The sequence below is a fragment of the Phascolarctos cinereus genome, unplaced genomic scaffold (genome assembly GCF_003287225.1).
Source record: "Phascolarctos cinereus isolate Bilbo 61053 unplaced genomic scaffold, phaCin_HiC Scaffold_726;HRSCAF=1367, whole genome shotgun sequence".
Lineage (NCBI taxonomy): Eukaryota > Metazoa > Chordata > Mammalia > Diprotodontia > Phascolarctidae > Phascolarctos > Phascolarctos cinereus.
Window position 1 is genome coordinate 316,908,459 of NW_027556098.1, and position 13,506 is coordinate 316,921,964.

Sequence of the window (13,506 nt, forward strand, 5' to 3'; positions counted from 1 at the left end):
TGTTTTGTTTCTGTTTTTAGGCAATTGGAGTTAAGTGATTTGCCCAGGGTCACACAGCTAGTAAGTGTTAAGTGTTTGGTCTGAGGTGAATTTGAACTCAGGTCTTCCTGACTTCAGGGCTGGTGCTCTATCCACTGTGCCACCTAGCTGCCCCCTGAGGCTGAATTTGAACTCAGGTTTAGAGGCTTAGTGTCTACAACAAGGGAGATGATAATCTCACTGAACTTTGCTCTGATTAGACACTTCTGGAATATTTTATCCAGTTCTGGGGCTACATTTTAAGGAGGCTCAAAAAAATGAAATGCATCCAGAAGAGGATAAGAAAAAATAGTGAGAGGCTGGAAGATGAGATCATGTAAAAACTGGTTGAAGGAATTGAGGATGTATAGCCAGGAGAAGAAAAGATTGCTGGCTTCAAGGATCAAGATCTATTCTGTGGGAAAAGGATAAGATCGGGGCAGCTAGGTGGCACAGTGGATAGAGTGCTAGCCCTGGGGTCAGGAGGACCTGAATTCAAATCTAGCCTCAGACTCTTGATACTTACTAGAGGTGTGATCCTGGGCAAGTCACTTAACCCTGATTGCCTTGCCAAAAAAAAAAAAAGGATAAGATCTTTTCTCCTTGGCCCTAAAAGTTGCAGAAAAACAAATTTAAATTTAATGTCAAGAAAAACTTCCTACCCAACAACTCACAAAAGGGAGCTAAAAGCATGAGTGGGACAGAAGAGTTTGAAGGCACTTTTGGAGTCTAGAAAGTCAAGAACCAAGAAAAGGAGGGGAATGAAGGAAGGCCCTCGTGGCCCCTTCACAAAATGGAGCTTCCAGGAGGCATTCAGCGGTGGGAGCAGAGGGGCAAGCTTTGAAGAGGGATATCCCAGGGTGAACAAGGATGGTAGCATGTTCCAGAGTTATGGGTAGGCCCCAGATTCAAGGGAAATTCCAGGATGAGATAGCAGGATGTAGGATTTAGAAGTACAGAAAATCAGCAATAGAACTGGAAGGGACCTTTGAGATCAATTACTCCAATCTTTTTTTCATAGTTAAGTCAAATAAGGTTCCAGCAGTAATTACAAAATCAGAAAGCTAGGATTGTCACCCAAGTCCTTGAACCTCCAGTGCTACCACAGCACTCTGATGCTCTTCAAGATTTGTCATCATTATGTGCAAATTAAGAGTTAATTGGCACTGAGAGATGGCTGAAGCCTTGTCTGCTGAGGAAAGGACATGGACTTCGATGTGTGGACTTTATGACAGTTGTTTTGGCTGTTCAGAGGTTGTATTTGTTTCATGCTTGGTTCTTGGCTGTTTTCTGATGATGCTAGATAACTGATTTCTGGAAAGGGAGGTATTACTATATTAAATTATAGCGTAGTTTATTATCATTACAATGATTATTTTTATCATTATACTTTAATACCTCAAAAATATCCATGTGGGGCCTCTCTGCACACATAAAGATTATGGCTCTTCTGTACTTTGGTAGACTATTTGTTTAATGAGTTGTTGTGGCTGAAAATCTTGATCCCCTAGTGATAAGGCCCTCCCCATTTCCCTAGGCTGGTCCTTAGCAGTAGACCTATATTCAAAGTCTTTCCAGCTTAGTAGAATCTACCAGACTATTATCATCATTATTGTTGTTGCCATTATTAATAATTTTGGCTTCAGCATTTACTAGATAGACCTTGGGAGAGTCAGTCAATATCACTGAGCCTCAATTTCCTTATCTGTGAAGTGGGCATAATAATCTTTGCACTACTAACCTCATGCAGAGAGGGGGACATGGAATTAGGTGACACCTAGGGATAAAGTGGATAGAATTCTAGACCTAGAGTCAGGAAGATTTGAGTTCAAATTTGGTTTTAGAATTTAATAGCTGTGTGACCCTGGGTAAGTGATGACCTCTGTCTATCTCAATTATCCTCATATGCAAAATGGATATGACAGTAGCATCTACTTTCCAGGGCTGCTGTGAGGATAAAGATATGTAACAAAGTGTTTTCACTTTGCAAACGTTAAAGTGTTATAGAAATTCTAGCTATTATTATTATGCCAAGAGAAGAAGGACAGAAAGAGAGAGAGAGAAAGAAAGAGAGAGAGAGAGAGAGAGAGGAGTTAGGTGGCACACAGGCAATAGAGGTCAATAAAGTACCGGACCTGAAATCAGGAAGACCTGAGTTCAAATATGACCTCAAAAACATAGCCGTATGACCCTGGGCTAGTGACAACCTTCTTACTCAATTATCTTCTTATGCAAAATGGGTATAATAGCATCGACCTTCCAAGGTTGTTGTGAGGACAAAAAGATATAACATTTATAAAGCACTTTGCAAACTTTAGATAGGGATAGGGAGATGGAGAGACATGGAAAGAGAGAAAAAGGCAGAGACAGAGAGCATTTCTTAATCGCTTACTACGCACTATACTAATCATTGAGGATAGAAATACAAGCAAACAAGACAGCCCTTACCCTCAAGGAGTTTACATTCTGATGGAGAAAGACAAATATATCTAGGGGAACTAGAAAAGGGAGGGAGGGAAGGACCCACACAGGGGAAGAAGGTGTGAGAAGTTGCATGGTGGCCTGTGCCCTGGCAAGATGAGGCCCAGAACCTTACCTATAAGAGCCGGTGGCTTGAGCCAGGGAGGAGCAGTGGACAGGGTACTGGACTTGGAAGCAGGAAGACAGATTCTAATATTGCCTCAGATATGTTTGACCCTGGGCAAGTTACTTAGCCTCTCTGGGTCTCAGTTTCCTTGTCTGTAAAATAAGGGCCTTGGACTCACTGGCCTCTGAAGGTCCCTTCCATTTTTAAAATATGTGATGTTATGATACGTGGCCTTCATTTCAGCAGGAAGATTGCTTCACTGACTCTGCAGCTATTGGGTTAAATAGTAACAGGGGTGAACTCTCTCCTCTGGACCTTCTCTTTCTTATTGTTATTAAGTCTCTGTGACCCCTTTTGGGATTTTCTCAGCAAAGATACTGGAGTGGTTTGCCATTTACTTCTCCATTTCATTTGACAAATGAGGAACTAAGGCAAACAGGGTTAAGTGACTTGCCTAGGGTCACCCAGTAAGTGTCTCAGGCTGGATTTGAACTCAGGAGGATGAGTCATTCTGACTCCAGACCCAGTGCTCTGTGCACTGTGGCGCCACCTAGCTGTCCCTTCTCTCTATTACCAATGCCCATTTCAATCCTTAAGCATCCAGTAGCCCTAACCTTGAGAGCCTGAGCATCCATGGCACTTAGAAATGCTTCAAACACAACATGTCACTGGATGAATCCCATTTGGCAGGCAGAGAAACTGAGACCTTGTGTATTATTGGCCTAGGGTGCGCATATGATTGTTGGTGTGACTGTCAGTTTAGTCCCAATTTGCCCATTCACTGGATCTCTGCTTGTTGGGTGGGGGAAGTACATATGTCCTCTCACCCCCTCCCTCTGCTTTGTATCTCCCAGTGGGGAAACCCATCAAGGTGGAGCAAAATATGAACCCATCCCAAGAGGAGGTGGACTGTCTGCACCAGCGTTACATGACAGAACTATGCAACCTCTTTGAAGCCCACAAGGTCAAATACGACGTACCCCCAGAGCAGCACCTGGAGTTCCGATGAGCCCACCACCTCCCATGCTCCCCCTATGCCCCATCCTCGGATGACATCACAAGACAACGAAGCCCTGATTAGCAACTGTGGTGCCTATAGCAGCAGAAGAAACAATTCATATCCATCTTATTCATACTTAGAGGATCCTAGATTTAGAGGATAGAGAGTCCAACCCCTTATTTTACACATGAGGAAATGGAGGCCCAGAAACACGAAGTGACTTTCCCAAGGTCACGCAGCTAGTAAGTGTCAGAAACAGGATTCAAACTAAGGTCTTCTTGACTCCAAAGGCAACACTGTGTGCATTGACCTACTTAGCTGCTCCATAATTCATGATATGAAAAAATATAAAAAGTAATTAAGAAAGCTTCAATTGAGGGGTCATGGAAAGGTAAGCACATGAATGTGTTGTTGGGGAAGCTACAGATTAGTACAACTATTTTGGAAAGCAATCTGAAATCATTCAAACAAAGGGCTAAAACGTTCATGCCCTTGGTTCTAGAAATTCTGCTGCTAGTCATATATCCTGAGGAGGGCATTGATAAAAAGAAAGGCACCAGATACACCAAAGTATTGATAGCAGCACTTTTTTGTTAGCAAAGAACTAAAAATGAAGTAGCTGCCCATCTACTGGGGAACGGCTAAACAAACTATGGTCCATGAATGTAATGGAATATTCCTATGCTGTAATAAATTATATGTGTCGTGAATACAGAGAAGCATGGAAAGATCTACATGAACTGATGCAGAGTGAAGCAAGCAGACCCAAGAAAACAATATTCACAGTAACTACAACAATGCAAATAGAAAGAACAATCATAAACCAATCCAAAGAGCTCTGTGAAGACCCCTCCCCCACTCCATTGCAGGACAGGGCAGTGGTGGAGCATGGGTCTGGAATATTGCATCTATTGGCAATTTTTTCTATTTTTTTCTCATCTTCATTTTCTTTTTAAAGAAATCTTTTGTTATATGGGATGGCTCTCTGGGAGGTAGGAAGGCAGAGAAGGATTCCGGGGAAAATTCAGACAATGTGAAGACAAAAAAAAAATCAATAAAAATTTTGTTTTAAAAATCATTGTTTGAATGGGAATGGAATAAAGGATTTAATTACTAATTATAGAGTTGAGTCAGGTGTATGAGCCACACTCTCAGTTTCATTACTACAGAAGGAGGATTACTTTGCTAACTTGCATTGAATGATGAAAGATGAGTTCTGTACTATACGGCCTTTTCCACACTACCACTAGCGACTCTACCTCTAGGTATCTAGGGGCTGAAAGTTGTTGTTGTTCAATTGTGTCTAACTCTTTGTAATCCCATGGACCATAGCACACAAGGCCCTTCTATCATATGCTATCTCTTGAAGTCTGCCCAAGCTCATTTTCATTTCTTCCATGACACTACCTATCCATCTCATCTTCTGCCATCCCCTTTTCCTTTTGCCTTCAATCTTTCCCAACATCAAGGTCTTTTCCAATGAGTCCTGTCTTCTCATTATGTGGCCAAAGTGTTTAAGCTTCAGCTTCAATATTTGACTTCCCAGTAAACAGCCTGAATTAATTTCTTTCAGTATAGAATGATTTGATCTCCTTGCTGTCCAAGGGACTCTCGAAAGTCTTCTCCAGCACCACAGTTCAAAAGCATCGATTCTGCGGCACCAAGCTTTCCTTATAGTCCAACTCTTACAGCCATACGTTGTTGCCGGAAAAACTCCAGCTTTGACCATGCAGACTTTTGTTGGCAAAGTGACATCTCTGCTTTTTAGTATGCTGTCCAGATTTGCCACAGCTTTCATCTTTTCATTTCATGGCTGCACTCACCATCTACAGTGATCTTTGAGCCCAAGAATATAAAATTCAGCACTGATTCCACTTCTTCTCCCTCTATTTGCCAGGAAGGGATGGGACCAGTTGCCAAGATCTTAGTTTGGTTTTTTTTTTTGATGTTAATCCTCAAGCCAGCTTTTACACTCTCCTCTTTCACCCTCATGAAGAAGCTTCTTAATTCCTCTTCACTTTCTGCCATCTGAGTGGTATCATCTGCATGTCCGAGATTGTTGGAACTTCTCCCAGTAACTTTAATTCTAGCAATTGATTCATTCCCCCGGCACTTCACGTGATGTGTGTGTGATGAAGTGATCTGCATATTTGTTCCTTCAAAATTTTGCTGCCTTGAGGCAAAGTCCCGGTTGCCTGGCCTAATTATCACTCAGCAATGTAAATCATGGGTTCCCATAATGTTTTTACTTTGATGCCTTTGAAAGGCAATATTGGGTATTGGACTTGGAATCAAGAAGACCCGTGTTCAAATCCTGCCTCAGACACTTAATAGTTGTGTGACCTCTCTTGGCCTTAGTTTCCTCATTGTGAAAGGAATGGAATGGGCTCAGTAGCCTCTAATATTCCGTCTAGTTCTATGTTCCTGCATTGCCCCAGGCATTTCTCCTTGAACTTGAGATCCAGGAATCTTTTCTTCCCTGTCAGAGGTAGGGCAAAAGAGAAAATTGAGCACCCAGACCTAGACTAGGGGGGTGGGAAGGGAAGCTGCAGAAAACTTCCAGTGGTGGATGTCAAGTTGAGATGAGACCTCCAAAGCCCAATCACCTTCCTTTCTCTCTCTTCAAACTGCAGAATGTGAACATTTCTAGTCCCCATTGCCACACAAGAGTACAAGAAACTGTCCTCCCCCTGAAAAGACTTTGAGGATGGATAGAATACAAATTCCATGAATTTACTACCTGTACGACCATGGACTCTTCCCTTCTCTGGGCCTCAATTTCCTCATCTATCAAGCGAAAGGCTTAGACTAGATAGGATTCTTAACTTGAGGTCCACAGCTCCCTCCCAAGGGATCCGTAGACAGATGGAGTGAGATCATGAGGGAAAGAGAGTCAAAATATGAAATTTTACTTACAAGTTAGTAGAAACAGATACAATTTGCTTCAGTCCCATAGAAATTAATGGCACCTCCCATCAACCCACCCTGGAGAAACATGAAACCACTAGGTTTAGCAGACTTTGACATTTTACCTCCATTGTTTTGTTTGAACTCACCTGGGCCAATAAATTAATTTGTTGATACCGGTTCACTATGTGCTAAATATGTAAAAAGCTTCTACCTATAGTCATTGCTGGGTTGCCCCAGCCTCAGGCTGTGGGTCACTGAGGATGTCTGGACACAAAATCTGATGGCTTCTGTGATGCTGCGTATCCTTAGAGGCTGAGCAGCCTGAGAGCCTGGGTGTGGTCGGGGAGGGGCAGGAGGGCTACATAATCAGAAATGGCTCAATGTTGCCATGTGCATCCTTGGCCCATTCAACAGCAGGTTCATCTTGTCCTTGGCGAAGCCCAGTATCTGAGAGAGAGAGCCTATCACCACATTTGGTGATAGCTGACCCAGGGGCACCTAGCAGGCATGGTCAGGCATTAGTATCTTGTCCCCTGCAGGTCTACTTCTACTGTGCTCGGATGCTCTTCCTAGTTCAGCTCCCCTCTGGCAGAGGGCTAGGTAAAATAAAAACACACATAGTTATGACATAATATTACATGAACTCAGGATTTGGAGATCAGAACGCATGAATGAATAGAAAAATCATTCATTAAGCACTTATTCTGGACCAGGATTGTGCTAAGTAATGGGGGCATGAACATTAAAAAAAGAGAGAGAGAGCTAGTTCCTGTCTTCAAGTAGCTTACATTCTAACTGGGAAGACAATACATATAGTGGTGTCATAACTATCTGTGTATCTCCTCTCTAATCTGTTCTCAGCAGTTCAACTGTCCTCCAATGGATGGCGTTCATTCCAACCTCCTCCCACTCCCCTCACTCCCCTACCCTCTCCCTCTCTCATAGGCGACCAGCTATCTGACCTAGCCTTTATAGGACTAATTAGAAACCAGAAAATGACAATCATGTCCCCTCTAAGTCTTTATCTTCACAGTTTATCCAGCCATCCAGACATTTCACCTTCTGCTTACCTTCACTGACCTGCTCCTTCCTACTTGGATTAGCACCCTCCACACTAGACCTGAAACCTGGTCCTCCATACTTGGGTCTTCCTGAATCCAGGCTTATTCATCTTTGGAGTTCTTGACCTAAAGCCCAAGCTAGCTGATTGGTGACTGAGTTTGTACAAACTAGCCTATTTATCCTGTGAAAAACCTACTGTCTGGCGGTAAGCATCAGACAACTTTTCAGCCTCAAACCCCACGCAGCCATACCAGTACCTGCCTGATCTTCCTTCCTACCCATCCCCCTTCCCATCACTCCAGAACAAAACTCTCTTCCCTGGTCATCTCTCCCTTCTATGCATTGTCTTTCCCATTAAATGTAAGGTCCTTGAAGACAGAATCAGGTTTTGTGAAAAATCTTTATATCCCAGCATTTGGCACAGGGCCTAGAACAGAGTAAGTGCTTAATAAATATTCATTCTCTCCTCCACGTTAAACATCCCAACTTCCTTCTTATTATATATGCTGTAGCTATCTACGTTTCTTTCTTGTTCTTCTACTTTTATATTATAAGCTCCATAAAGGCATAATCTAATTCTTTCCCTTGAGGCTCCATATGCTTAATAATTGTTATTTTATTTAACCAATCACCCCGTGATCTGGTATCTAGTCCATTCACTGTCCTCGTTCACCTCCTCTGGACATACTCATCAGGGCCCTTCCTAAAATATGGTCCAAAAACTGAACGCATTATCCTTCTACACATGCACCATTGAGTCTAACTGAATCTTTCACTATTAGCTGACACACTTCTGAAACTTCCATACTTCCATGGCCTCAATGATTCTGTCTCCTGTACCTAAACTCCTTCCCTAAAGACATTTGCTCACCAGAAGTTTTCTCTACCAATGAAATCACAGCTCTTGTCTGAAAATATATATATATTGAAAGGTCCTCCCCTCCCACCCCATTCTGACACTCTATATTCTGCAACAGATTCCCTCTCATTGGAGGTCTCTTAACAATGGGCTGCATGAGCACTTGTGGAGGTATTGAAGAGGGAATGCCTGTATGATATAGGTTGGATGAGCTGAAAGAGATCTCTCCCTGCTGAGTTTCTGGCTCCCCTATCTCTGACATTTTGAGTGCTAAAGGCCCTTCCATCTATAACATCCTATACCATAAGGTCACTTCTAGACCTGACATTCTCAGTTCTAAGTTCCAGCTCTGACATTCTATACTAGAAAATCTCTTTCAGCTCTGCCATTTTACTTATTTTTGCTCTGAAATTCTATGATCCTAAACTTGACAATTAGAGAACCACTAATTTTGCAAAGGGTCCTCAAAGGTTGCTGTAATTACTATTTCAACTACACAATCTATAACATTGTTCCCACGGGGAAAATACCTTCCCAATCCCAACTCAGAAATATAGACCCAGCACTGATACAAGCAGGGCCACCAGGGTGGGGAAGATATACACCGCTGGGCACCACTGGTTTATCTAACATGCTGGCCAGCTGGGGACATCTTGGTTGAGGCTCTAGGAGCTGGCAACCTTTGCCAGTCCCTGCCTGTTACTGCCCTTGTGGTTTCCCCGGATTCATTGCTCTAGACAGGGCTTCTTAAACTTTTCCCACTCATGACCATTTCAGCACTTCTTAAACTGTGGGTCACTGTCTAGGACTGTCTGCCAAGTCAAATCAATGAGAACAACTCCATACAAACAAGATATCTACAGGAGAGCTTAGAGTTAATTAAAGAGGGAGGCACAGGCATTAGGGGGACTTCAGAGGCTTCTTGCGAAACGGGGGATATAAGCTGAGGTTTGAAGGAAGTGAGGGAAGCTAGGAGAAGGAGAGGAGGAAGAAAAGAATTCCAGTTCTGGGGTTGGCCAGTGAAAATTCATTGAAGGGGCATCTAGGTGGCGCAGTAGACAGAGCATGGGCCCTGGAGTCAGGAGGACCTGAGTTTGAATCTGATCTCAGACCAGACACTTGACACTTAGTAGCTGTGTGACCCTGTGCAAGTCACTTAACCCTTATTGCCTCACCAAAAAAGCAAAAAAAAATGCATTGGATCAGAAGATGGAATGTCTTATTAGAGGAGCAGCAAGGAGGCTAGTGTCAGTCACAGAATGACAGTAAGGTTTAAGGCAACTCGAAAGGTAGGAAGGGGCCAAGGGCTTTCTGAAAGGCTGCATAATGCATAATGAAGGGCTTAAAAAACCAGAGAATTTTGTATTTGATCAAAGAGGTAATAGTGAGCCACTAGATTTATTGAATAGGTGTTTACATGGTTAGACTTTGACTTTAGGGAGATCACTTTGATAGCTGAGTGGAGGATGGGCTGGAGAAAGAAGAGACCTGAGGCAAGGTGACCAACCAGCCTGCTGTTTCAGTAGTCTAGGTACGGGGCCCTGCACCAGGGTGGTAACAGTGACAGAGGAGGGAAGGGGGCAAATATGAGAGATGCTGCAAAGGTATCTGTGACAGCATTTGTCAGCAGATTAGATATGAGGGAGTGGTAGGGAAAGTCAGGATTTGAGGATGACACCTAGGTTTTAGTCCTGTGCAATGTGCAAGTTGGGAGTGCCATTGACATTAACAGGCAAGTTAGGAAGAGGAGAGTGTTAGAGGAAAGGTAATGAGTTCATTTTGGGACATGTTGAGTTTAAAATATCTATAATACACCCAGTTTGAGATGTCCAATGGAAAGCTGAAGATGTGAGACTGGAAGTCAGGAGAGATCAGGGCTAGATGAACAGATCTGAAAGCCACCTGGAGATAATATTGAATCCATGGGAGCTGAAGAGACCACCAAGTGAAGCAGTGTAGAGGGAGAAAAGAAGAGGACCCAGGAGAGAACCCTGAGGGACACTCTTGGTTAGTGGGTATGACCTAAATAAAGTATAGCAAAGGGGATTGAGGAGTGGTCAGAGAAGAGAATCAGGAGAGAGCAGAGTCATGAAAACCTAGAGTGACAAAAGTGTTAAGGAGAAGGTAATCAACAGTATCAAAGGCTGTCAAGAAGGATTTATATTACTGTGACTAATATGGAGATATGTTTTACATAATTGCACATATATAACCTATATCAAATTGCTTACCATTTTAGGAAGGGGAGAGGGGAGGGAGAGAGGGAGAAAAATTTTGAACTTAAAATCTTGTAAAAATGAATGCTAAAAATTATCTTTACACATAATGGGGGGGAATATTTTTTTTAAAAAATAAACTAAAAAAGAGGGGAAAATCCTTTTTGAGCTCTTAAAAATGGATTAGTATTAAGAAGAAATCATTAGGTTTAACAATTAAGAGATTATTGATAACTTTAAAGTAAGGATACGATGGAACATTTCAGTGTAAGCATCTTGGAAATCAACAAAACAGAGTTTGATTTATTGTTTGTGTTGATTGTCTAGATTTAAGAAAGTAATAGAGAAAATGTTAATGGTGCAGGTTAAACTTGAAAATGTGTCATGCTCACTTTTCTTCTTCAGAGATCCAGATGGTGAACACTGTTGAACAAGTGCACTCTTGCTTATGCTGAGGTCGGGAGCCAGACTACAAAGTCAAGGGAGTAAGATGAAAGGAACTGGAGGCATGGATTTTAGACAACCTTCTCAAGAAGTCTGGCCAAGAAAGAGACAAGAAATAGAAGATGATCGGGGAGGCAAAGGAGAGGTAGATGGATCAAGTGAGGGTTTTTCTTCTGATTTTGTTTGTTTTTCCGTTTGCAGGATATATGGATGTGTTTGTAGGCAGCAGGGAAATAGCCAATAGACAGGAAGAGATTCAAGATTAATAAGAAAGCAGGGATGATAAAGAAAGCAATGTGCTGCACAAGACGGGATGGAATGAGATCATTTGTGCGTATAGAGAAAGGGGTTTGCATAGCAAAGAATAGGACCATCTTTTCACGTGAAACTATGAAGGAGGAAATTATGTCAGGTGTCATCAGACTGAGGTGAGGTGAGGAGAGAAGAGGGAGCTCTTGGAAAATGACCTCAATTTTCTCAGTGAAATATGAGGCAAAGTTCTCAGCTCAGAGGGTGGGGGAGGGGAAGCCATGGTAGATTTGTAGAGGGATGGAAGGGTTTGTAAAAGGTGTAGTGGTGAGTGGCATTGTGAATCAATTACAAAGGTGTAAAAGGATTGCCTTGCCACATTGAAGTGCCAGTGGTTATATGGGGTAGTTTGCATTCCCTTTTTCTCAATGAAGGACCTAAGTACCACAGTGCTTTAATACCATCCCTACTTCAGATTGCTGAATTTTTTTTTTACTTCTAATCTAGATTAGGGATAACTTATTTTAGCTCTTTAATTTTAGCTCTAATCTAGATTAGTTGGGGATGGGGAGAAGGAAAGGACTTTCCAGTGCGAGCACACACTCTCTCTCTCTCTCTCTCTCTCTCTCTCTCTCTCTCTCTCTCTCTCTCTCTCTCTCTTCAGGGGACTCTTTCTTTTTTCATGTCTGTGCCTCAACTGCTATTGCCACTAAAATTGTTCTGGTGACCTCTGCCCTATTGCGTGGGTGCCCCAGAAGGGGAAAATGCCATCTATCTGCCTTTTACTCTCTCATAAGGCCCTGAGCCAAAGGAAAGGAGGCACAAATGGAATGCAGCGCCATCTTGGGCATAGGGTCCAATATCCTACCTATCCTTTCTCTGCACTCTTTGAAATCCACTCTCCCAAAATAAAGGATGAACTTCAGACTAGCCTGCTCTACTCTCCTTTTCACTCCTTCTAAGATTCCTAGAATTTCTATCTCAGCAACATCCTTATTCCTAAGGGATGGCCAAATAATCTCAGATAAAGTGCATTCTTTATTAGTTGCAAACTTCTAAGTCCCTCTGCCCTCACTGCCCTTTCAAATTTACAGGGCTTTCATAAGCCAGGGGCTACCTGCACACACGACTTTCTAAAAATGGCTGATTTTCCTTTAGAATTTTAGACTGCACTATCCCGCCTATCCTTCCTCTGCATCAAACAGCAGTGGTCCTAGTTTCTCAGACTTCATTAGTTTAGCATTTTACAACTCATTTTTACCTCAGGGATCAATAGGTAACACAGATTGGAGGTTTACTGTGGGCAACATTTTTCTGGGGTTTTGAGTGAACAATCATAGTTAGCAGCTAGGTGGTGCAATGAATACAGCACCAGGCCTGGAGTCAGGAAGACTCATTTCCCTGAGTTCCAATGTGACCTCAGATACTTACCATCAGCCTGACCACTTAACTCTGTTTGCCTCAGTTCCTCATTTGTAAAATGAGCTGGGGAAGGAAATGGCAAATCTCTGCAGTATGTTTACTGAGAAAACCCCAAATGGGATCACAAAGTGTTGCACGTGACTGAACAATCATGTATTCACTGTGTGTGTATGAAACTCCAGCATGTGATCATTCTTAATTTGTAAATTAAGAATAAACAGGATGTCCTTATATGTGCTCATCGTTGACTGTTATTGCAACATGAGAAACATAATAATAATATCCTAGCCCTGGGTCAGTGAACAGTAGAAGCTTTTATTGCTGCAGTATTAAATCTATTCATTAATAGAATAATACTAAATCATCTGAGTTACTACAATGGAATGCAAGTGTGAAAGATCTTACTGGTTTTTTTTGGGGGGTGAGGCAATTGGAGTTAAGTGATTTGCCCAAAATCACACAGCTAATGAATGTTATATGTCTGAGGTCACATTTGAACTCGGGTCCTCCTGACTCCAGGGCCAGTGTGCTATCCACTGCTCCACCTAGCTGCCCAGATCTTACTTTTTTTTTTTTTGGTGAGGCAATCAGAGTTAAGTGACTTGCCCAGGGTCACACAGCTAGTAAGTGTCAAGTGTCTGAGACCGATTTGAGCTCAGGTCCTCCTGACTCCAAGGCTAGTGCTCCATCCACTGTGCCACCTAGCTGCCCCAGATCTTACTATTTTTAATCTGAATTT

The 13,506-nt window shown here is 42.5% G+C and overlaps 1 protein-coding gene across 2 annotated transcripts in view; it reads left to right on the plus strand.

Annotated features, from left to right (window-relative positions):
• Positions 1 to 6,686, plus strand: part of MOGAT2 (monoacylglycerol O-acyltransferase 2) — a 36,516-nt gene extending 29,830 nt beyond the window's left edge. For both annotated transcript variants that reach the window (XM_078156922.1, XM_020989538.2), the window contains exon 6: positions 3,460 to 6,686. In XM_078156922.1, coding sequence (XP_078013048.1) covers positions 3,460 to 3,614 — 155 coding nt within the window. In that variant the 3' untranslated portion in view covers positions 3,615 to 6,686. The remainder of the gene's footprint in view (positions 1 to 3,459) is intronic.
• Positions 6,687 to 13,506: the final 6,820 nt, after the last annotated feature.